Raw genomic sequence first — 24,744 nt, 5'->3', positions numbered from 1 at the left:
GCTCTCTTGTGGCAGCTTTTACAGCTCCAAGTACCTCTTCAGGATCCTCCTGACCATCAGTACCTTTTTGGTCCTCCTGACCATGAAACGTGTCCTAGTGTTTATGCACAGACATTGCGCCCTAGCTCTGCGTCTTTCTTACAGCTTCCTAGCTGCTCTGTCCCTCATAGACTCTCTCTCAGGCTAGGGACTTGGTCTGTCCCGACTTGGACACCATGGTGCACACCAGCACCTCTCATGGCTCCTTTCACACATGGACCCTCTCGGGTGGGTGGGGCTCCGACCTCAATCTCTGGCTTTCATATGAAGCTAGCACACACCTGTGCTATTAGTGTGCTCGCTTCCTATAAAATCTGACCTAGACCACCATTTTATCCAAAGGCACAGGGTCACCCTGCTACAAGAGTTAGAGAGGAGAGAGGAGAGAGGAGATGAAGCAGTGCACATTGCTGGATCCCTTCTCCCCCCTCTTCCCCTTTACATAGTGAAGCGGGAGGACAGAAAGACATACAACTGCATATATGTTAAAAAAAAAAAAAAAAACATTTTGGCTTTAGAACCATTTTAAAGTCTAATACATAATCCCAGTCTTTTTTATCTTTTGGGTGATGAGGTGTCATTTAAAGCAACCGCTGACACCAAAATTTTACCTATCCTTCCAATGACCACAAAATGTTAGAAGCATTCTTTCCGGTGACCATCACGCTAATGTACTGTGTGCTGTAGATAAAGCTTATTAGCAAAAGGTTCCCAGAGACTAGAAACATTCATTTTAAGGGTTTCTCCATGTAAAAGGCAGAGACAGGGGGCTTTATTGTCTCTACCACAGTCCAGGAGACACACACACTCCCCTAGCTTGATCAAATGAAACCCTATCACAATATTTTTGAATTGTGGAAGAAAATCTAAACACCAGTAAGTACCGATACAAAACTTGTCGAGAAAAATCAAAAAACTTTCTGCAGATGGCTCCCCAGAGGAAAACTGAAAACAGCAACCCAATACCACAAGACATCAGCCTGTGCAAAATATTGTTGGTTAAACCCGCAAGTAGTTATTTTCACCACAATGTTATCTTTATATTGGCTTTTAATAAAATAGATTACAACAGCAAATTCAATCATTTACAGGTTGGATGAAAGGTTTAGTGTAGTAATTAACACTTCTGGCAGTTTATTTTATAGAAGTCTGTACTTAGACCTCAAAGAGGGACATGACTTGGACAGTTTGGAGCTATGGTTTCAGGCTACTAGGAAGCTCTCCAAAAGAAGCCACCAACATATTCTATAGCACATCTGTCACAGATATAATTTAGAAAGCTGACACTTGCACTAAAAAAAAAAAAAAAAAAAAAAAAAAAAAGTAAGATCACAAATATTACAAAACCCATTAAAGAATAATCCACATAAAGTCCAAATTAAGTTTAAAGCGGGAGTTCTGCCATTTTTTTTTTTTTTTTTTTTACAGCTACAAATACTGCAGCTGCTGACTTTTGAAATATGACCACTTACCTGTCCAGTGCGCTTGCTATGTCTGCACCCGAAGCCGATCTGTTGCTCTTTTTCGCTGCCATCTTCAGTATGGGAATCAGGAAGTGAAGCCTTGTGGCTTCGCTTCCTAGCTCCCTACTGCGCATGCGCGAGTCATGCTGCGCACTACGGATAGTCCCTGCCAAATGTGACATGGAGGGGAGGAAGGTTCAGAAAAGTGGTTTTTGTGTGAACCTCTGCTTTAAGTGTTACTAAACCCACAACAGTAAAATCTGTCTCTATATGCAGAATAGCATGCATGTTCTACTCACTGTAAAAGAGGCATTTCCTCGTTCTGACCCAGTGGTCGGGAACAGTGATCTCTGTCATGTCCCAGTAACCCCCCCCCCCCCCCGCCACAGTTATAAACACTCATAGGGAACAAAGTTAACCCCTTGATCGCCCCCTAGTGTTAACCCCTTCCCTGCCAGTGACATTTACACAATTTTTAGCTCTGATCACTCTATAAAATGTCACTGGTCCCCAAAAAAAAAAAAAAAAAAATTAGTGTCCGATCTGTTCGCCACAATGTCAAAGCCCCAAAAAAAAAAAAAAAAAAAAAAAAAAAAAAAAAAAATGCAGATCACCACCATTACTAGTAAAAAAAAATTATAAAAATGCCATAAATCTATTCCCTATTTTGTAGATGCTATCATTTTTGTGCAAACCAATCAATACGCCTATTGTGATTTTTTTTAACCAAAAATATGTAGAAGAATCTACAAAATCGGCCTAAACTGATGAAGAAATTTGTTTTTAAAAACTAATAAAAATAAAATGTGGGATATTTACTATAGTAAAAAAGTAAAAAATATTTTTATTTATTTTTTTCTAAAATTGTCCCTCTTTTTTGTGATCAAATACCACCAAAAGGAAAGCTGTATTTGTGGGGGGAAAAAAAAACAAAAAAAAACAAAAAAAACCTCAACACAGGACCACTATAAGGAGTAGAAAAAAACTGTTATAGTGAGAGATAATTATATTATATTAATACACACACAAGACACACCACAAAGCACTTATCTTGTCTAGCATGTCTATAGACATGCAGAGGTCTTAAAGTGTTTGTTAACACCCCCAACACCACCCCCCCCCCCAAAATAATAATAATAATAATAATAATAATAATAATAATATAGGGCCTGTTCCCTTAAAGCTTGTGCAGTGTCATTTGGAACCCTGTATCATCTGAAATACCTGGCTGATCCTGCCTAGCTATGCCCTCCCCTCCGTAGACAGCAATAATCATGGCTGCTGAGCCCCCGATACCATGGTCTATTCGCATGATTCCATCATCCGCAGCCAGCTCTTCTGTGTCCTTCTCCCCCTCCTCCTCCCTCCCCTCTCTGCTCGTACAGTGTGCCCACCATCCCCCCGCTCCTGCTGCTCTACGTACTCTCATATCTTCTAATACATCTTCCCATCAACTCTGCACCATTATCAGAAGTTTTCCTGTGCCTGCGTTCTGTAAAAATACTGCACGATTCTACCTCTATGAGCTCCGCTTTTGAGCTCTACCTCTATGAGCTTAAAGCGGGAGTCCGCGTTTTTTTTTTTTTTTTAAAAGCCAGCAGCTACAAATACTGCAGCTGCTGACTTTTAAAATAAGGACACTTACCCGCCCAGCGCGCCCGCGATGTCGGCACCCGAAGCCGATCTCTCGATCGTCTCTTGGGTGCTGCCGCCGCCATCTTGGGTATGGGAATCAGGAAGTGGAGCCTTTCGGCTTCATTTCCCGGTTCCCTACTGCGCATGCGCGAGTCGCACTGCGCAATAAGGATAGTCCCTGCTGTCTCTGGGATCCGTGTGTTTCCCAGCAGGCAGCGGGGGACTTTCGGAAAGGGGCGTAGATTCTGCGGAAAGGGGCATGGCTTCTGCAGAATCTACACCGGAAGTGGGTGCAGATACCTGTACTGTACAGGTACCTGCACCCCCCTCCCCCCTGAAAGGTGCCAATTGTGGCGCCGGAGGGGGGGGGGGAGGATTCCAATGAGCGGAAGGTCCACCTTAGGGTGGACCTCCGCTTTAAGTTAATGTTAAGACTGCAGATTCCAAGGTGCCGTGGCGAGGCTCTGTGGCTTACGCATGCATTTGCAAATGCGTGCAGACTAAACCCCTGCTTTTAACGCATACTCTTAGACAGGTTTAATTGGTTGTCTTTGAGCTGGTCAGCAAGATTGTTTTTTTTTCCTTGGGATTTATCCTTGGCCTTGTTTATTTCCCATCCTCACTCTCCCTTCTCCTACATATCACATTTGTGTGATTTCACCCCTTGTCTGGTGTCCAAATCGAAAACTGGTCCCTCAAGGCACCCATAACCATGAGATCATCTCCCAACCTGGCCTGCAGTACGTTTTGGATACAGATAAACACTAGAAATTTGGGAATGTTTCTATTGCTGTCTGTGTCACCATCAAGATGATTTCTCCTCACAACAGAGCAAAAGTGATAGGAAACATTTTCAATGGGGACACGTGCAAAAAAATAAACAAAAATAAAAATTGGAGCGAAGATGGGTGAGAGCTTCTGACAATATTTCTATTGTGGCTTGGGCTGTCTTGTCCTGGTGACAACCACATGCCTTATTTATTGTACAGTCCTCACAGGGAAAGGAAAGAAGAGAAGATCACAGACATAAAATGTTAACTCCTCCATACTTTATCCCAAATAACAAAACTTTGGTTGGAGTTAGGCTTTAATGTAATTAATCAAAGTGCAATTTTAAAGCATTATTATAAATAATGCAAGATGGATTAACTGATATGTTGATTGATGGGCTGATCTGATAACTTATTTTAACTGTTAGCTTCTTAGTGTAATATTTATTTTTATGCACCTATTAGTTGCATGGTAAGACTTTTTTTTTTCATTTTTTAAATGATAGTAAGTGTCAGTCCTTTATCATGATTATTTCTACCAGCTAGTGCTAAACATACATAACTGAATGCCACAAAAATATCACATAAAAGTCAAAGGGCACAATTGTAAAAATAAATACAGCAGACTTGGACATGATTATTGAACTGTTGTATCAGTACAAAATGTTAAAGTAAGGGTATAGTACTAAATTAAATTTATCACCAACAGCCCCAAGAAAAAATACTAACATAGAAACAAGGATTTAACATTGAAGATTTTTATTATCCTCTGAGTAATCCAAAAATCTTGAAGCCAAAGCTTTGTGACACACGGCTGTAACAGCTTTAAACAACACTCTTTTTCAGGCTCTTGCTGATCCACTGGTCTAGTTGCTAAACTACAGATTCAAACAAAATCATCCAAACACAGTTTGCTGTGCACAACATATGCAAGGGATTTGCTTAAATAATCTCTGGGGTCTGCAGGAAACTACAATTCACAGACATAATGATAGTGGAGTTCCTTCCCCAGCACTGGCATACTGAGTGTAGAAGCAGCTACAACAGACTAGGAACATTTGCACTGTCTCCAGCAAGGATGGTTGTGGATCTTTTTAAACAATAAGCGTTTTGCACTTGGGGAGTGTGACAGGCCACCTCGCACCTAGCCTTCCTACACTCTGGAACCAGGAACCAGGTATTATATCTGAATATTGCATTTAAGAACTAGAGGACACTAGCTTAGTTACAAACTGGAACTGCCTTCATTGTAAACTCACATAGAATAGATACCACACAAAATCAAGGTAACTCAATTAACAATTGGGATACACATCTAGGGAGGCACACAATGGGGAATTATACAATGAGAGAAAGACACCTTAATAAACAGTTTACACATAACAGCAGGAAACCTCAACATCAGGTTGTTTGAAGCCGATTTTAATCTTCTGCTTAGAGCCTAAGTCTAGGCAATCAATGCTGGTTTGGGTACAGAGGCACCAAATCCAGAGTCTCTGTTTTCAGGGAGACATGGACCCAAATATGAAGCAAAACCACTCAATAAAAATAAAAAACACCTCCCACAGAATGGAGCCCCCTCAAAAGTAAGGACCTAGGTAAGTAGGCAAAAGGCTACCCTGCAGTCCCTTCCAAAAGTCCAGTCCCCATTGGGTCTGTCAAAGCCTACTTTTTTTTAAATTGGGAAATGCTCTCATGGTGTTGTTAAAATGTAGGCACTCTTACTGGAATAATTTAAAGCCCACACCCAGCAAAAAATAAATTCAAATAGTGCATTGTGCATCTTTTACCTTACTCCTCAGTCTTGGTCTAGGAAAAGGATACTGAATAGCAAAGATAACACAAATAACACCAAATACAAAATACAAAAAGGCTGGTCAGCCTTGCAGTTGTAAATTTACATAAGATACAAAAAAATTTACAACAATGACATTAAGGTCAGGGCAGGAGTGAGGGCCCAATGTGTGCACAAAAGTGAGGCAGGCTATCACAAGAGTCATAGACCGCATGAGGTTAAGGCTGAGTTCACACTTTTGCGAATCGGATGCGTGTTTCCTCACATCTAATTTGCATGTCAGGAGATTGTGACCGGCTCACTCATCTCTGGGGGGGGGGCGGCTCCGGAGTGAATTGCACAGGAGTCCTGCGTGTCTTCTGGTCCGTTTCAGGTCCGAATTCAGCCCAGAAATTTGCCTGAAAATAGGACCTGAAACGGTGAACAGGGATGCACCGGACCCCTTCTGTGAGCCGCTCCGTACTGCAGCGTGAACACAGCCTAAAAGTGAAAGGTCCAAATTCTTATTCAAAAATGTATTTCCTTCATGAAAAAAAAAATATATATAAAAAAAAAAAAAGTAAGAGATCCTGTCATCTAAAATATACCTAGTTCCGCAATACTTACTAGAAACAGAACTGGAATGCTAGCTTAATATTAGAGTATAACACAACATTTAATTTTCTTTGTGTAAATAGGCTGCCGGCAAGCAGGTGAAAGCAGCAAAGCAAAAATTTAATAATATATTAATTTAATAATATACAGTGACAAGATGGTCTATAAAAGGACCATTTAGTACTGTTGCCACATTTCCTAGAAGTGGGTACACAATGACTTCCAAAGCACAACGCAGAATCCTCAATGGTGGTAAAGAGGAGCCTACGAGTACCAACTAAAAAGGGTTGAAGAGATCAATGGAATTGCCAAACATACCTTTTCATGAGTCTACCATACCTTAGTCTTTGCCCTTGTACACATGGTCAGACATTCTGACAACAAAATCCGTCGGATCCGTCGGACTTGTACACACGGTCGGACAAAGTTGTCGGAAAATCTGATCGTTCGTAACGCGATGACGTTATTTCGTTACGACGGGACTACGTGTTCAGGCTAGTAGCCAATAGCTTTGGTCTAGGAATTTGATCTGAACATGCGTGGCACTTTGTCCGATCTTAATTCTCTACAAACGATCGGACAAAGTCCGATCGGATCATGTTGTCGGAAAGTTTTTTTTATATCCAGCTCTCAAACTTTGTTGGTCGGACTTTCCGACGGAAAAAGTCAGATGAAGCGCACACACGGTCGGATTATCCGACAACATCGTCCGATCTGACATTTTCCGTCTGAATGTCCGACCGTGTGTACAAGGGCTTTGAATAGGCAGGGTTATCTGTGGCAGAACACCATGGAGGAAGCTGCTGCTCTCAAAAAAATCTAAATAAAAAAAAAAAATTTGCTACGCACGTGAAGTTTGCCAAAAATGTTTTGTGGACTGATGAAACAAAAGTTTAATTGTTCAGGAAGAATACTTAGCACCATGTATGGTGCAAAAAAAAAAAAAAAAAAAAAAGAACACATCAAAACATCATCCCAACAGTGAAGTATGGTGGAGGGAACATCGTGATTTGGGCTTGCTTTGCTGCCTAAGGGCCTGGATTACTTGCCATCAAGGGGACAATTCCCAGGTTTACCAAAATATCCTATAGGATAATGTCAGGGCTTCCATCCACCAGCTAAAGCTTAATAGATGTTGGGTGATGCCACAGGACAATGTTCCTTTTAGAGTGGCCTAGTCAGATTCCAGAGCTTAACCCCAAAGGGATGCTGTGGATTTAGGTCAAGAGAGCCATTCATACCAAACATCCTACAAATGTGTCCTTTTGTAAAACGAAAGAGTCCGAAATTCCTCCTGAACACTAGGTAGGTCTGATCCAGAGCTACCAAAAGTGCTAGCTTGAAGTCATTACTGCCAAAAGGAGGTTTGGCCAGCTATTAATGCCAGCATTTGCCTTCTCCTTCGGCACTGTGACTGTTTAATGTGTGTGTTCAATAAAGACACAAGGAAGACACAGGCAAAGACACAAAAAGGAGAATGGTTTGTGTGTTATCAGCTTAAGCACATTGTGTTTGTCTACTGTGATGGGGATGACATTTTTTGGCAAATTACTGCAGAAAACCAGTTAATTCCGGAGGGTTCACATATTTTTTCTTGACACTGTATATGTTTAACTCAACAAATTCTCAAACAGAAAATAGGATTAATATTTCCCAGATAGTGATTATTACATCTTCATCTTTCATAACATTTTACAATCATGACAGTTATATTAAAAAAAAAAAAAACACAAACACACACACACAAAACCACAAGTACAAGACCACTTACTGAAATCTGTCAGTAGCAGTCATGAAATTACTCAGATTTTATTACAGATTACCTGACAATAGTGTTCATTCCCGCCCCCCCCCCCCCCCCCTCCCTCCCACCTTTTATTTTTTTATTTTTAACCGTTCTAGCCATAAAAGTTCAAAAACTAAAATTCCCCAACTCATGAGTGCAACTCGCAATAATAAAAAACTACATGTATTAAGGCAAACCTAGGCTGTGTGGGCTGATACTGCATAACTCTTAAAAAAATGCTATTTCTTGTCAGTCATCCTGAACTGATGGCGTTCATACTTTGAGTTACTGCTCAGGAGCAAGAAGTCACATCAGTACATTGACATCACTGGCTGCATGCTTGTTCAAGCACTACAGTACTGGAACCTGAAACCACCAAGGAACTAAAAAAGGACACCATCACCAATGATGAACATCATCACTGTAGTTTTTGCTTAGGGAGAGAGGGGCAACAGTTCTGCAGTACTACCCAAATGCTAACGCTTTCTGAAATATCTGAGCATCTCTCATTGGGAAGGCAAACCTATTGTGTAATATCTAATCTGTTGTTTGTCTGGAATACAGAGATGAAGATGATTGTCAGATACAAGCTTTACTTTGTGTATTGTGTTCTGCATGTTGTACTCAGAAGTGTGGAGGCATATCGTCATGAGAACCTTCGCCATTGCTAGGCAAAATAACAGAATCACTGAGTGCTACAAGTAGTTGAATATTGGGGAACACACAAGACTCCCCCTTCCTCCACCCAATGCAGAAGGGATAATTTCCTATAAAATGTCCAGAATTTGTATGCATGGACGTGTACTGCACCAAGGGACTTGAGATTGGAAAACTTACTGTAGAGAACCATAGTGTGAGAGTGCACTCTGACTAGTTTGGAAAATTGTCTGAGATTTCCTTGCGAATTGTGATTTCCCCAAAGCTTTTTTTCCTTTTTTCAAAGGATCAGCCTGCTTCAAGGGTGGTGGGCTGACTCACGTTCCAGCTGCTTTTAGAAGCAACAGGGATCCTTTGTGGCAGTGTTCCCAACTCCATCCACATGTCTCAATAATTACAGTGGTCTCTTAAACTCCCCAGAAGATCTTTCAAGGCTTCATATTAGCCATGGCAGAGGGTGGAGCCATTTTTGCTAGAAATCACAAGATGTATAAGAAGCCAGATAGTCTTTCATTCTAAACTAAACTGAATTATCAGACACCTCAAAAAAATAAAAAAAATAAATAAATAAAAAAAGAGCTTTGGAAAGAAAAAGCTCCATCACCATTAGAAATCGTAAGACACACTTCTAAATTATCTTCAGTATCAAGTAATTAAATTTTAAAAGAAAAAAATTGTATATTATTGTGTCCAGAAATGATGACAACATTTTTTAAACAGGAGACTCTGTATCATTCAATATCACACATGTGCGTAGATACTGCGTTCAGTCTACGCAAGAGAGTTTAGTATACCGTGTTTTTACAAAGCCAATGACCCTAACGGCCATTGTACAGTATTAAAAAGGCATTCAAAAGGACATTAGGAACATCAAATAGAAATTAAACATGCTGAATTTAAACTATAAATTTACAAAGGACACAAGAAAAAGATGTCAAAAACAACTCAAGAGTGTTCTAGGGAAAAAAAAAACCGCAATATGCAGAACACAATTTTTGTATAGCAACACTAACCCCTGGTCTCAGAATACAGAGAAGGCCAATATGAGCATCAGATCTCCAGGGCTGGGCTCAGAAAAGCAGAAAGATGGGAAGAGGAGACAAGAGGTGTACCTTTACTTACTCAGGCGTGTTGATCCAGATGATATCCAGGTGACAGTAGTACACACATTCTTTGTCCTTGTATGTATAACATGTACAGCGTTTCTCCCTCCTGTGTGAGCCCCCAGAGTCTGGTTCCAAGTGGAAACTGGGGCTCATTTGATCATATCCAGGTATGGGGGTTCCCTGGGGCCCAGGAGATGTGGATCCTGGACGTTGGGCAACTCCTGACTGTAGAAAGATAGCTGCCGATTCCTTCTCTCCCCTGCCTGCCTTTCTTCCACCTTCCTTGATCTGAGGGCTCACCTTCCCCCCAGAGAGCTGAGGCAAGAGAGCCAGCACAAACCCTAGAAAAAAGAAAACAAAAATATATCTTAGTTATGCAGGTAGCCATGACACCATGCCTGGACAAATCCTATGAGATATCCAACAGTGGTATCTAATGTGCCTAAAATCCTCACAGCTGGCCTCTTCTTCCAGGCTTTTCTATAGGTGTCAAAAAAGGGAGCATATGTTCCTTGGCTCTTTAAGATAAAGTTCCTTTAACTCATTCACGCAGATATGCGTACTCGGCTTTCGGGGGTTATACCGGGATGAGGCCCGCAGCTGCAGGAATCATCCTAGTACCATTGTTTAGAGCGGGCGATCGGCTTTCTGAGGATAACAACCAATGCGGCTAAAAGCCGCTCCATTGTTATCCCGGAGGAGTGGGAGGGGACGTCTCCACCTCCCGCCGATCTTCCCGGGCCTCCCGGTGGCACGGGAGGGCTGATAGATGATCCACCACTTCCGGGGGCTAGTGACAGACTGGAATGAAGCTGGAAACAGCTTTGTTCATCTCCTTGATGTAAACACGGAAGCGACGTCACAACGTCACTTCCTGTTTACTCGGCTGCCAGTGGTGTCAGATTTTAAAAAATATACAGTATTCAGATACACCGTTTTTGGTGATCTGAATACTTTGAAGTACAAAAGGAGGGATTTGGGGTCTTTTAGACCCCCGATCCCTCCATAAAGAGTACCTGTCACCACCTATTACTGTCACAAGGGATGTTTACATTCCTTGTGACAGCAATAAAAGTGATTTTTTTTTTTTAAACACAATTCAATAATATAAAAAAAAAAAATCAAACTGGCTCCATCACCACGAGCTCGCGCAGCAAAGAAAACACATACGGAAGTCGCGCCCACATATGTAAACGGTGTTCAAATCACACGTGAGATATCGCCGTGATCATCAGAGTGAGAAAAATAATTCTAGCATTAGACCTCCTCTGTAACTCTAACCTGGTAACCGTAAAAAAAATTTTTTTAAAGCATCGCCTATGGAGATTTTTTTTTAGGTACCAAAGTTTGTCGCCATTCCACGAGTGCGTGCAATTATAAAAGTGTGACATGTTTGGTATCTATTTACTCGGCACAATGTCATCTTTCACATTATACAAAAAAATTGGGATAACTATACTGCACAAATACTGTGTGACATAAATTATTGAAGAAAAAAAAAAATTCATAATATATTATATATATATATATATATATATATATATATATATATATATACATATAAGCCATGAAAGGATTAAAATGAACAATAGGCTGATTGCCTTTTTTATATAGTTTTAATTTGTCCAAAGAAATGTTTTGTCACCCATGATCAAGAACAAAGCATTTACAAAACCAGAATTGACTTATGGCAAACATGGCAAATGCAAAGCTTTTCTCTTTTTCAGTTAAAGGGCAAGTCCAACCAAAATCTATTTAAGACATTGGCAAATATGGGTTGGCCAAATCACCCACTGGCTTGCTAGAGCTCTCTGGGTTAATGCCAGCAGCAAGATACTTCCAGAGTTTTTTGTTTTTCTCCACGCTGCTTTGAATGATCACATTTCCAGTTGCAAAAAGGAACACTTTTGTCTTGCCTTCTGCATTTAGTATACCCTCAAAAAATGTAAATAATCACTTTGAAAAAGTCCCTCAAATGGTGCAGCAGATGGGTGGCCACAAAACTCATGTGCAGAAGTCTCGTCACCAGAGTTTCCAAGATAAATAAGTAGCGATTCAGTTCAAAAGGGTCCTTGAAATACCACATTTGGAGCGACTGACCGTTTAAAGAAAGCTTATAAAAATCAAACATCTGAAAGCCGTGAGATGCACACATTGTCAAACAAACCGTGCAAGTTAAGATTTATGATCGTCTACAGAACCAATCAACTTACTGCAGATAACCTCTGATGTTAAACTCTAAATTTCACTAAAGACTGTAGCATTTCATTGCATGCTGTGCAAAAAATCATTACATGTACTTTCTGGTTAGCCAGGGCAAGTAGGGTCATTGGAACCATAGTGTGCATAGGTCTCCCTTAACTCCTTCACTGACTTTACAACAGGAGGCTTACTGTGAATTCCAAGTAACATATGAAGCCTGGGTAAGATATGTATGGGAACGGCCTTAACTTGTGCAGTCAGTCTTGTGATTCCAGCCACCCCAGCCAGATTGCATATTCAGGTCTGGGATCTCCACTGTGGCTGTGGGACCTGGACACACCCAGGCTTGCTGAAGGGGAATCAGCATGCTGACAAGGTCACCTCATGCTCTATTCCTGTTAGTATCTTACCCGATTGTCTTCAAGTGATAGCCCTTCTTTTACCATCTGAAGAAATGATGAGCATGAGATAACAGAGGCTAATATATAGACTGTGTTGGGTATTTGCACTAACAAAAACCAAATAGATGTGCTGCCCCCTTGAAACATAGGCAGACAAAATTAGCATAAAAAATAAATAAGTGTTGTGAACCCATTTTGGGTTTGAATCCATTGCTGGAGTGAGAATTTTGGGCCACCGTTACTGAACGTTAGAGTGGAGGATTCAATATGGACAGGCTTTGTCCTGTACTCAAGTGTTCCGAACCCCTTATATTTTGGGGTCAAATTTTTCCGGTAAGCAGGTGGATTTATCTGCGATGGTAGAGCACTGGACTTGCATCAGAAGAATTTTGGGCACTTCTAATTCACCCGATGTATGGATTACTTACAGCATTGCTTTGGTTCTCATTAAAATATGGAGTCTGAGCAATTATTTTATTTTTATCCTAAATTGTCTAGTTAGGATTTAAAAAAAGGACAGCACATCTGCAGCTAAAACATACATTTTTTTAATGATTACATACCTGAATCAATTAGCGGTGTTTCAGCTTTAAAAGGGTAACTCGACTTTTGTGGGAAAAATAAATAAAAATGGATATTGAAATTATATATATATATATATTTTTTTTCAAACGGATTAAACTAATTTAAACTAAACTAATGTAAATAATGAATCAAAACTATTTTTTTCGTTATGCACATCTAACAGCCTTCTCAAAAAGTACAGTCTCTGATGAGCCTTGCCCACCAGATGGGATATATGCCCCGTCCATGACAGGTCCTCCTCAATTATTGTTCTCCAGAAGCAGAACTCCTCTACCCTCTCAAACTCCATCCCATACTTTCCGAAAATCAATAAAAAAAAAAAAAAAAAAAAAAAAAAAAAATCACCTTTGTCTTTGCTACATTTAACTGTAAGTTGTTCTCTTTGCACCATTCCAACTAGACTTTCAATATCCTGGCGATATGCAGACTCGTCACCTCCCCTTATTTTTCCCCATTAACGTGGTGTAGTTTTCGAATTTCAACTCAGAGTCCACCTCGGAGTGATAAACACAATCATAAGTGTATAGGAGTGAACAGAAAGGGGCTTAGCACACATCCCTGCACTAAGGGACAGCATGAGTAACAGTTACCAACTTTTACCCCCTGCTGCCTATCAGCCAGGAAATCTAAAATGCAGTTACAAAACATTGGGTTCAGTCCCAAAAAGTTCAGCTTAGCAACAAGTTTCATTGGCAAAATCGTAAGTGTCCAGTAAGCAAGTGGTTAAAGCAGGCAACACTGGATTTCTTTGGGATTGATGATTTCAAGCAAGAGGGCACCACCCCCTGCTCTAAAGAAACATTAAGGAAAACATCTGCCAATTGAAAGGCACATCTCTTTACAACGATCCCTGGGGAGGTTATCAGGCCCCACAGCTTTCCACTCATTAACCCTCAACAACCCCAAATGCACATCCTGAGCAGAGACTTTAAAAGGCTTAACCCCAGATAGTATTGGGAACCCAACAATATTATCCTTAATTTTGATGATCGAAAGAGGCATAAAAATAGATTCAATTGCTCTGGTAAAGAGGCCTCATATTCCGGTGTCAGCCTTTTTTTTTTTTTTTTTTTTTTTTTTAAATAACCTGTAGCTGGCCGAATAGTCTTCCACATGGTCCTAGCTCTAGTGCATCCCAGGTCTCTCTCCCATCTTAATTTGTACCTTTGCTTAGCCTCCCTAATTCCTACTCTTAACCTTCCTCTTGCCACCTATATGCCTCTCTATCACCTAAGGGCCGTATTCCTATCCCTAACCAGTGTCCTCACCTCCCTATCTATCCAGGGTTTCTCACCCATCCTTTGACAAATGAAAAAAAAACGGACAACAGATGATCATTCATATCCGCTTCCGTCAACATCCATTTTTTTTGAACGGATGAAAGCCCTATTTTTCATCCATCAAAAAAAGACAACGGATGAAAAGCGGATGTTAGCGGACGACATCCACTTACATTTGATCTGCTGATATCTGTTTTTAAACCCCCCTCCCCCCCTTTAAAAACACACTGTAAAATTAGCTGGTTGCTAAAGGAGGGAGCTTGCCACTGTGTCCTTAACCGATGAGTCATTAGCTGTCAGCGGGGTTCCCCCAGTACACAATATGCCCTTCAGGTCTGGATTTGGAGGGAACTCCCCAAGCCAAAATCCATATCAGACCCTTATCCGGGAATACAGCCCAGCAGGTCAGGAAAGGGAGGGAACGAGCGAGCGGCACGCGCTCTTAACATGGGGGGGGGGGAAATGGGTGCTTTGGAGGGGGGAGAAGGGGCTCTAAACCATGTTGATGGGGACAAGGGTCTCTTTCTGACATCCCTGGCCAGTGGTTGTCGGGTCTGTGGGCGGTGGGGCTTATTGGAACCTGTGCCCCCCTATGTGAATGGGTATCGGATGATGGATTTTGACAAGTCCTTTATTAAATTTGCTCTAAACCGTCTTCTCCCATGGAGCCGTCCTCTTCCTCATCGCCAGTTACCTGCTAAAAACAAAAAAAGCTCCTGAAGCCGTCTTCCTCCGTTGTGTAGCCATGGGCCATGGCCATCTATTGCAGTCACAAGAGACAAGCTCTCTGGGTGATGTTATTGGATAGCCACACCCAATGGCTATATAAGATGTCAGACAGCGGGGGTACAACAATGAAAGAAGCCCCAGGAGAAGAGGGGCTTTTTTGTTTTTAGCGGGTAACCGGCAGCAGGGAGGAGACGGCTCAGAGCTTGTCGGGTACCATGAAACAGACGAACATAGGAAATGCAGTTTAACCACTTGGGTACCGCGCTATTGCCGAATGACGGCATTAGCGCGGACCTAGATTTCCAGGACTACGTCTATTGACGTCGTCCTGGTTACGAGCGGCCTGCGCGCCCCCTGAGGGGCGCGCGCGGCGCGCTCTGTGATCGGCGAGTCCGTGAGACTCGCCTGATCACCGATCCGTGTAAGGGGTCGATCCCGACCCCTTATCACGTGATCAGCTGTCAGCCAATGACAGCTGATCATGTGATAGAACGGAGCCGGTAATCGGCTATTATTCCTCCTCGCGCTGACAGCGCGAGGAGAAAAAAAAAAAGCCGATCACCGGCGGCCGTGATCGGGACATCAGTCCCGATCACGGCCAGCAATGAAAGGCACCACATGCCACCTGCCAGTGCCCACCTGCCTCCCGCAGTGCCATCCTGAAATATAACAAAGTAAAAGTAAGTGCCCCCCGTCTGTGCCCATAATGCCCACAGTGCCACCCCACAGTGCCACCCATCAGTGCCCAGCAGTGCCCAGCAGTGCCGCCCATCAGTGCCCAGCAGTGCCGCCCATCAGTGCCCAGCAGTGCCACCTATCAGAGCCACCTATCAGTGCCACCTATCAGTGCCCATCAGTCCCATCTATCTGTGGTACCTATCAGTGCCCATCCGTGCCACCCATCCGTGCCACTTATCCGTGCCACCCATCCGTGCCATCTTATCTGTGCCCATCTTTGCCCATCAGTGCCGCCTTATCTGTGCCTATTAGTGCCGCCTTAACTATGCCTATCAGTGCCCACAAGTGCAGCCTATCAGTGCCCACCAATGCAGCCTATCAGTGCCCACCAATGCAGCCCATCAGTGCCCACCAATGCAGCCCATCAGTGCCCACCAATGCAGCCTATCAGTGCCGCCTTATCAGCGCACTTCAATGAAGGAGAAAAATGACCCGTTTGCAAAATTTTATAACAAACTATTAAAACATGATTTTTTTTTTTTGCATCTTTTTTTGTTTGTTTAGCAAAAAATAAAACTCCGAGCTGTAACTAAATACCACCAAAAGAAAGCTCTATTTGTGGGAAAAAAATGATAGAAATTTCATTTGGGTACAGTGTTGTATGCCCGCGCAATTGTCATTCAAAGTGCATCAGCGCTGAAAGCTGAAAATTGGTCTGGGACTGAGGGGGGTTTAAGTGCCCAGTAAGCAAGTGGTTAAAAATAAAAAAAATAATCACACCTTTAAATAAAGTGGTAAAAATTGTACAAATAGTAAAACGTAGTCAAAATATAGCCAGGGTTTGGTAGCCAAATCGGATAGTCAGAACAAGCCAGGAAATTGGGAAGCCAGAGATCAGAATAGTCAGAGGCAGCAGACAGGATCAGAAACTAGAAGGGACGTCAGCTAGGCAAATCTTCAAACAGGAACACAGCAGAGTCTCTAGATATGTTGACCAAGGTGAATGCGCTGAACGAATGAGCCAGACAGTTTAACTAGCCAGAAGGTGCTGGCTGTGGGCTGGACTGAAGAGCAGGAAATGAACACCAGGTGAGCCACTGTGGCTGTGTAAGGGAAACCCCATTTGGTTGGTTCACATACCAACCCCACTGCACCATGGATATGCCTGGACCCACAGTTCCCTGGGGGATCATATCACAGCTTCTGACCATGATGCCCCTGGGTGACCCGCAATTCCTAGCAGTATACCACCAATACCAGCTTTTTCTGTAAGTAACATGTGGTGGTGGGGGGGGGTCTCCTCTCTTTCATTATGCCATGACAGACCATTTAGACCCATTTTCATTTTTCCTATTATAGATCCATCACGCGCCTGCTCCTGACGAGTGGTTATACACCATGAAATGCGTAGAGGCAATACATACCGTGTATTGTACCATCATGTGGTCAATTGAACTTTTCACAATTATGCTTATTTATAGAAACTCTGACTGGGAATAGCAAGGCCATGGGCCATGCAGGCACTATCTTGAAAGTGTATAAACAGCAATTCTGGTGATTATGTCATACAATTGATATCCATATTATCATGGTTATTATGTGGGATTCAGTTCTCTATTTATATATTTTGTCTGTATATTAGGGTTTTCTACCAATAAATATCTTCTTACAAGTCCACCTAATTACTCAGTTGTGTTTCATTTAAAGTCCCAACCTCTCTGCCCCTTTTTTCTTGTACCAGTTTGGGGGGGGATATGTAAATTCCGAAGTATTTAAAAAGGAAGCCACTATAGGGACAAGGCAAGGAAGCTCTGCATTCAGCCCAGGTGCCTCATTCAGGAACATCAGTGCGGATTTAGACCAGTTAATGGTAAGGCCTGAGTAGTGGCCAAAATCTGCGATAAGGGACATTGCATGAGAGACAATGAGTTATCTATGTCCTCCAGGAAGGGGAGCATATAGTTGGCAGAGCATTATTTTCTCATGCAGTTCACCATAGCGAAATACCTTGATTTGTGGACAATCCCACACCAGGGCAGAGAGAGGCTCTATAGCCAGTGCAACTAGCAGTGGGGACAGGGGGCAGCCCTGGCTCATTGGTTAAGGATGGGGCAGATGGCTTCCCAGCCCCCTCCTTAGGAACCAGCTAAATACAGTGTTTGAAGTTCAGTCACTTTTTTTTTTTTAATGAAACCTTCATCCATTTTGACGTGACTGAACTGATGAAATTAATGGTCCATATGTGTGTAAATTCTCTTTACAGTTGGTACATCTTCTGTACAATTGCATATATCATTACCACAGTGCAATATTCCTCTATATTGAGCCGATTGCCTGTGGTAGCTGCATCCCTAAACACCTGCCACTCAGTCTGCTCAAAGCAGTCTTGCACAGTGTAAATTACTTGATTACTTGTGAATAAGCTGGCATCATAAAAAGTGGTATACGGTCAGATGACCCTAGGTGGGGATAGGAGATAGTCTTGTACCCAAACACATTAGCGTAAACGTGGTCCAGCGTACTCTCCCCCCTTGTGGGGACGTCCACATGCTGCTGAAATGTAGGCAGTACTGATCTTAGGATTTCCCTTGTTACAATTCTCTGCTACTATGCAAACTCCATCAGGGTTTTTTGTTATCTGAGCACTAATGCCGCGTACACACGACCAGACTTTGAGGGACTAAGTCTGACAGAGTTCTGACGGACTTTCCGAATGAACGGACTTGGCCACACACAATCACACCAAAGTCCGACGGATTCGAATGTGATGACGTACGACCAGACTAGAATAAGGAAGTTCATAGCCAGTAGCCAATAGCTGCCCTCGCATCGTTTTTTGTCCGTCGGACTAGCACACTCACGAGAGGATTTCTCGGTAGGAACTGGGTCCGGCGGAGTTCTGGCGGAAAAATTTTAAACATGCTCTATTTCTAAAGTCTGTCAGACTTTTGCAAATCAAAAGTCCGCTGCAGCCCACACACGATCGAATAGTCTGCCGGAATCATTCCTTCAGACTTTTGATGTTGAAAAGTCTGGTCGTGTGTACGCGGCATTAGACTCATAAGCCAACTGAATGACAGCTCCATAATTTGCATCAGGCGGAATATATAAAGCAAAAATAATAACCAACGCAAATTCTCTTGGAAGATAAAAGGGCGACATTTGACCAACAACACCTCCACATCTAATGTACATTGCAAATCTACCTTGACCACATTTTGACAGCATGCATAATGAACATAAATGCATAGCCCCCCCCCCCCCCCCCTCTTCTCATGTGATGTTAATGTCCTATCAGACCTAAAACAAAAACATCCCCTCCTGGGTCACAGCCTCATCAAGTATTTACTGTGAAGCAAAGTATCTGTCGGGATCCACCCAGATGCCTGGTTTGGCTGCTGGCTCAGCCTCTCAGCGAGCTTCTTGGAGACTGAGCCAGACGCTCCCACCCCCTCCACAGTCCGACACTCTAGTGTGAGCTGGAAAAGCAGAGAGCTGTTGACTGACAGCCACAGACCGAGCACTGAGCGACCAGCTGTCTTTGATTGCTCAGCTCTAGGTCTCAAACGGTGGGGGACAGATGCAGCTGGGATCAGTGCTGCATCCACCTAGGTGAGTATAAATGTTTTTGTAAACCTGGATTTCTCTTTTAACACTACACTGGCACAAATGGGTTACTTGCAGAAGCTGAGATTAGCTCTAGCTGAGCTGGCATGATTTAAAGAGGGATTTCATTGGTGGAAAACTTGCCCAAAAACTCCAACGGCCCGGGTACATTCATCATTATCAATTTCAGTTATATACATGTATCCTTGCAAAAGTACAGTTTTATTTACACTCGATACATGTAGCACTTATTCCTTCTGGGTTCTTCAGAGGTGTCTTGGCAAAATTCTTAAAAATTACCCAAAATGGCATACATGCAAGCGCGGGTGGATCAAATGCTGACCTCTGCAGGTGGGTGGCTTCCAGGTCTTGATTGCCAGCCACTGTCATTGGCCAGGCCGAGATGAGATCACGCCGCACATGTGTGGGAGTTTCGTCAGATTTAGCATTGCTGAATTTGTGTAGTGAGCTGTACGGGAATGGACAGGCAGATAAGTAGCTTTATCTTTATATATATACACACACACACACTCTCTCTCTCTCTCTCACAGAAGCAAGTACACCCCTCACACTTATTGTAAATAATTAAAAAAAAAAGGGGGAAATTGGAAGAAGGGACTGGAGGGTAACCAACCCCCGGGACTTTATCAACGGCACCAAGTATATTCAATCAATACTTAAAATCAATGAAATTTTTATTTAGTGTACAAAAAGCATTGTTTCAGACAAGTAAGACAGTTACATCTGTTTACATATAAAGTAAGAAATGCGGGTATACAAAGATTGGTATGTGAGCCTACAAGACTCCCTAAATTACCACATTTATATACGATTTGAACTGCATTGTTTCTTTCCTACATGTTTCGCTCTTCAGAGCTTCCTCAGGACAATTGCAGCATACAGCAATCAATAAAGAACTGAAATTATACAATGTTATTTAACACTGATATGTAAATTATGCCCTTGTGTTTCAATATTCTTACGGTGGTGGTTTCGCTCCTCTCCAACTAATGTGATGGACAGGAATGATATCCACCACCAGATCTACTTAATTAGATGTGCTAACTTGTGAGGGTGAACACCTCTTGTTGTTGTGTACAAAACGAGTTGTGTACTTGTATTTTTAAACTAATAATTTGTTTGTATAATTTCAGTTCTTTATTGATTGCTGTATGCTGCAATTGTCCTGAGGAAGCTCTGAAGAGCGAAACATGTAGGAAAGAAACAAACAATGCAGTTCAAATCGTATATAAATGTGGTAATTTAGGGAGTCTTGTAGGCTCACATACCAAACTTTGTATACCCGCATTTCTTACTTTATATGTAAACAGATGTAACTGTCTTACTTGTCTGAAACAATGCTTTTTGTACACTAAATAAAAATTTCATTGATTTTAAGTATTGATTGAATATACTTGGTGCCGTTGATAAAGTCCCGGGGGTTGGTTACCCTCCAGTCCCTTCTTCCAATTTCCCCCTTTTTTTAAAATAATTTATAACTGGGATGTGGCACTTTCTTACTATTTAGATGAATATGACCATTAGCCTTGTCTTATATATATCCTTTCGTCACTTATTGTAAATAGTTTATTCTATCTTTTCATGTGACAACACTGAAGAAATGACACTTTGCTACAATGTAAAGTAGTGATTGTACAGCTTTTATAACAGTGTAAATCTGCTGTCCCCTCAAAATAACTCAACACAGCCATTACTGTCTAAACCGCTGGAAACAAAAGTGAGTACACCCCTGAGTGAAAATGTCCAAATTGGGCCCAATTAGCTATTTTCTATCCCCAATGTCATGTGACTTATTATAGTTACAATGTCTCAGCTGTAAATGGGGAGCAGGTGTGTTAAATTTGGCGTCATCACTCTCACTCTCATACTGGTCACTGGAAGTTCAACATGGCAAAGAACTCTGAGGAGCTGGGAAAAAAAAAGTGTTTTTGCTCGACATAAAGATGGCCTATGCTATAAGAAGATTGCCAGGACCTTGAAACTGCAGCATGGTGGCCAAGACCATACAGAAATTTAACAGGACAGATTCCACTCAGAACAGTGCTCAGAGTCATATCCAGAGGCTGTCTTTGGGAAATTGACATGAGTTATGCCAGCATTGCTGCAGAAGTTGAAGGGGTGGCGGTTAGCCAGTCAGTGCTCAGACCATACGCCACACACTGCATCAAATTGGTCTGCATGGCTGTCGTGCCCTCTTCTAAAGATGATGCACAGCGGTTTGCTGAAGACAAGCAGACTAAGGAAATGGATTACTGGAACCATATTCTGTAGTCTGATGAGACCAAGATAAACTTATTTGGTTCAGATTGTGTCAAGTGTGTGGGGCAGCAACCAGGTGAGGAATACAAAGAGTAGTGTGTCTTGCATACAGTCAAAAATGGTGATGGGAGTGTCATGATCTGCCAACATGTACTGTGACATACTGCCTTGCTAAAGAAGCTGAGGGTAAAAGGGGGATGGACTGGCCAAGCATGTCTCCAGACCTAAACCTTATTGAGCATCTGTGGGACATCCTCAAAACGGAAGGTGGAGGAGTGCAAGGTCTCCAATATCCACCAGCTCCATGATGTTATCATGGAGGAGTGGAAGAGGACTCCAGTGACAACCTGTGAAGCCCTGGTGAACTGCATGCCCAAGAGTAACCCTGCAGTGCTGGAAAATAATGGTGACCACGCAAAATATTGACACTTTGGGGCAAATTTGGACATTTTCACTTAGGGGTGTACTCACTTTTGTTGCCAGCGGTTTAGACATTAATGGCTGTGTGTTGAGTTATTTTGAGGGGACAGCAGATTTACACTGTTATAAAAGCTGTACACTCACTACTTTACATTGCAGCAAAGTGTCATTTCTTCAGTGTTGTCACATGAAAAGGGATAATAAAAAAATTTACAAAAATGTGAGGGGTGTACTCACTTTTGTGAGAATATATATATATATATATATATATATATATATATATATATATATATATATATATATATATATATATATAGCGCCCTCTACTTTTAGGTAGGTGCTTAGTGATGTTTGACAGTGTCCTCTTCTTGGGTACAGTTTTTCCCTCAGGTGGCAAAATTGGCCCTTGGGAGATATTTTGCTTACATATTGGGTGATGGCAACTTGCAAAGTGGAGATAGGAGTTCCCAACAGAGGGTTTGTAATTAGTTTTGGAGATAATGCGGCCCTCTGTGTGGGATAACACCAAATCCAAGGAAACTAAGGATATGGGGCTACACACATGGGTGAAGGAAATGCCCAATTGGTGGTCATTGCAGTACTGAACAAAGGGAGCAACAGAAGGAGGACCATCCCATAGGACAATAAAAAAAAAAATAAAATCTGTGGAGCAAAAGGCATTACTTCTCCAGATGCATGGCTCCTCCCATCAGCCCATGGTGAGGAGGTTTATGTAACAAGGTGCAAAAGAGGCACCCATAGCCATGCCATGCATCTGGATCTGGTTGATCTTTTCCTGGTAGGTCTGGTCTACTAATGTCTTCAGTTCAGACTAAAAGTATCCAAAGGATCCTTTTTATGTTTTTTTTTTTTGTATGTGTTTTTTTCAGACAATAATCTGAAAACATGATAAAAGAACATTTATAAAAAGGAGCCCTTAGCATGTGTAGGGTAGAAAGTAGATTTAAGTTTGAATTTTGTATGAGTGACTAGAGCATATGAGACAGGTATGAAAGATGGGTAATTGTCACAAGATTGTTCAGCCTGGAGCTCCTCTAGGGTCTCCAGCACCTTTAGGTCTTCTTCACTCCAAACTCCATCATTCGTCCTGGTGAGGGAAGGTCTAAGTATCATCATGTTGGGAAGCATGATTGCCGGGCTACCATGTTGACTCAACAGCTTCAATACCTTGAGCCTCTGAACCAGAACATTTGTGCAGACCCTACACTGCCTCCAACAGCAATGCAGATAGAAATTAAAAATGCCCTTTGGTTTAGTAGAGTGGGGGGTGGCGGGAGGCTAAAAACCCCTGTTGGATTTTTTTTCTGCGACTCCATGCAGGAATTTCTCTTGCTACGTTTTAACTGGGACAGATATCAAGAAAAATAAAAAATAAAAAAAAAATCTCCCCAATGGAGCCTCTATCGAAAACTAAGAAAGAAAAAAAAAAAAAATACACACGACATGACATACATTTAAGTCATATTAAAATATTAATTTGTATGTGTAGTTTCTAAACAGAGGAAGAATTGCCCTGTAATTAGATTAAAGAACATTACAATAGTAAAACTTTCATTTCATCAGACATTCCCCCCCATCCCCCCTTCCCCAAGACATAATCAATCAAGCAAATCAAATGTGACACCGATCCCTGACCGTACAGACAGGATAAGTGATAGCCCTGAAACTAGATCCTGAATCCAAGGAGAAGTCATTGTGTAACAAGCACTGATGTTCTCCATTAATAAAACTTACACTTTCAAAAGGAATCTTGTACTGAGAAAAAAAATGTAGTGATTGCCTTTGCCGACCTCCCTCTAAAAATAAAAATAAAATTTCTGTCTCTAGAAAAAAAAAAAAAAAAAATATATATAACACCCTTTAGAACTTTAAATATCCTAGCCCTACAACTATGCAATCCCTACTTCTTTATTCATTAAGACACCTTTTCACACAGCCATTTCAATCATATCCGCCTGTCAGTTTTTCAGGCAGATCTAAATTGAAAAAATAAATTCTAATAAAAATGTTACATCCTCTTCTAGTTTTCTGAACCTAAATATGTATTCAGCTGTTGTCCCTGTATAGCCAAGTGTCAGTAGACCTAACCTGGGTTCATACAAACACACTTGTAAATGCAAATGCACATAAACGCTTATGCAATACAATCCATTTGGGGGGGGGGGGGGGTTTTAGGAACTTAGTGTGCATGGACCCTAAACAGCAATTGCTTTTCACATGGATGCATAATTGAAATGCATCTTTACTCAATTTGTTGAGTAAAGATTCTCAACACCTTTAGTACCCTGCACTTAACCATAACCAAATATCCTGAAACATGTTTATGGAAGCTGGAATAAAATTTGCCAATAACCATTTGGATCCTGAACACACAGTTCCCTAAAGGGATATAAAAGACATGACTTCGCCCACTATCTTAAAATTAATATAAGGGCTTATGCACACTGCAACTCGGGGGGAAAAAAAAAGGCTGCTTTTACAGCAGGCATTTGAGATTTTATTTCAGCTTGAAGAAGCTTGTACTTTTCTGGGCTTTTTTGCAAATTTTTTTTTTGATGATTTTTTTCCCCCCCACAAACCCTCCCCTTGGCTAATTTTTCCTATTTTTTTCCCTAGATTCTTTGAGCTTTTTCGCACATTTTGGGTACTTAACCACTTCCCGACCGGCACACCCTGATGTACGTCGGCAGAATGGCA

General features: G+C 41.8%; 1 protein-coding gene across 1 annotated transcript in view; it reads right to left on the bottom strand.

The window, feature by feature from the left end:
* The window catches only part of EDN3 (endothelin 3), a 186,200-nt gene that overhangs the window by 152,859 nt on the left and 8,597 nt on the right, over window positions 1-24,744 (bottom strand). Inside the window, exon 2 of the mRNA XM_077460251.1 lies at window positions 9,862-10,186. Within this exon, the coding sequence (XP_077316377.1) occupies window positions 9,862-10,186 (325 nt within the window). The remainder of the gene's footprint in view (window positions 1-9,861; window positions 10,187-24,744) is intronic.

Source organism: Lithobates pipiens, unplaced genomic scaffold, assembly GCF_037356315.1.
Source record: "Lithobates pipiens isolate NorthernLeopardFrog02 unplaced genomic scaffold, aLitPip1_a1.2 Scaffold_28, whole genome shotgun sequence".
NCBI classification, from domain to species: domain Eukaryota; kingdom Metazoa; phylum Chordata; class Amphibia; order Anura; family Ranidae; genus Lithobates; species Lithobates pipiens.
This window is presented reverse-complemented; position numbering and strand designations above follow the sequence as displayed.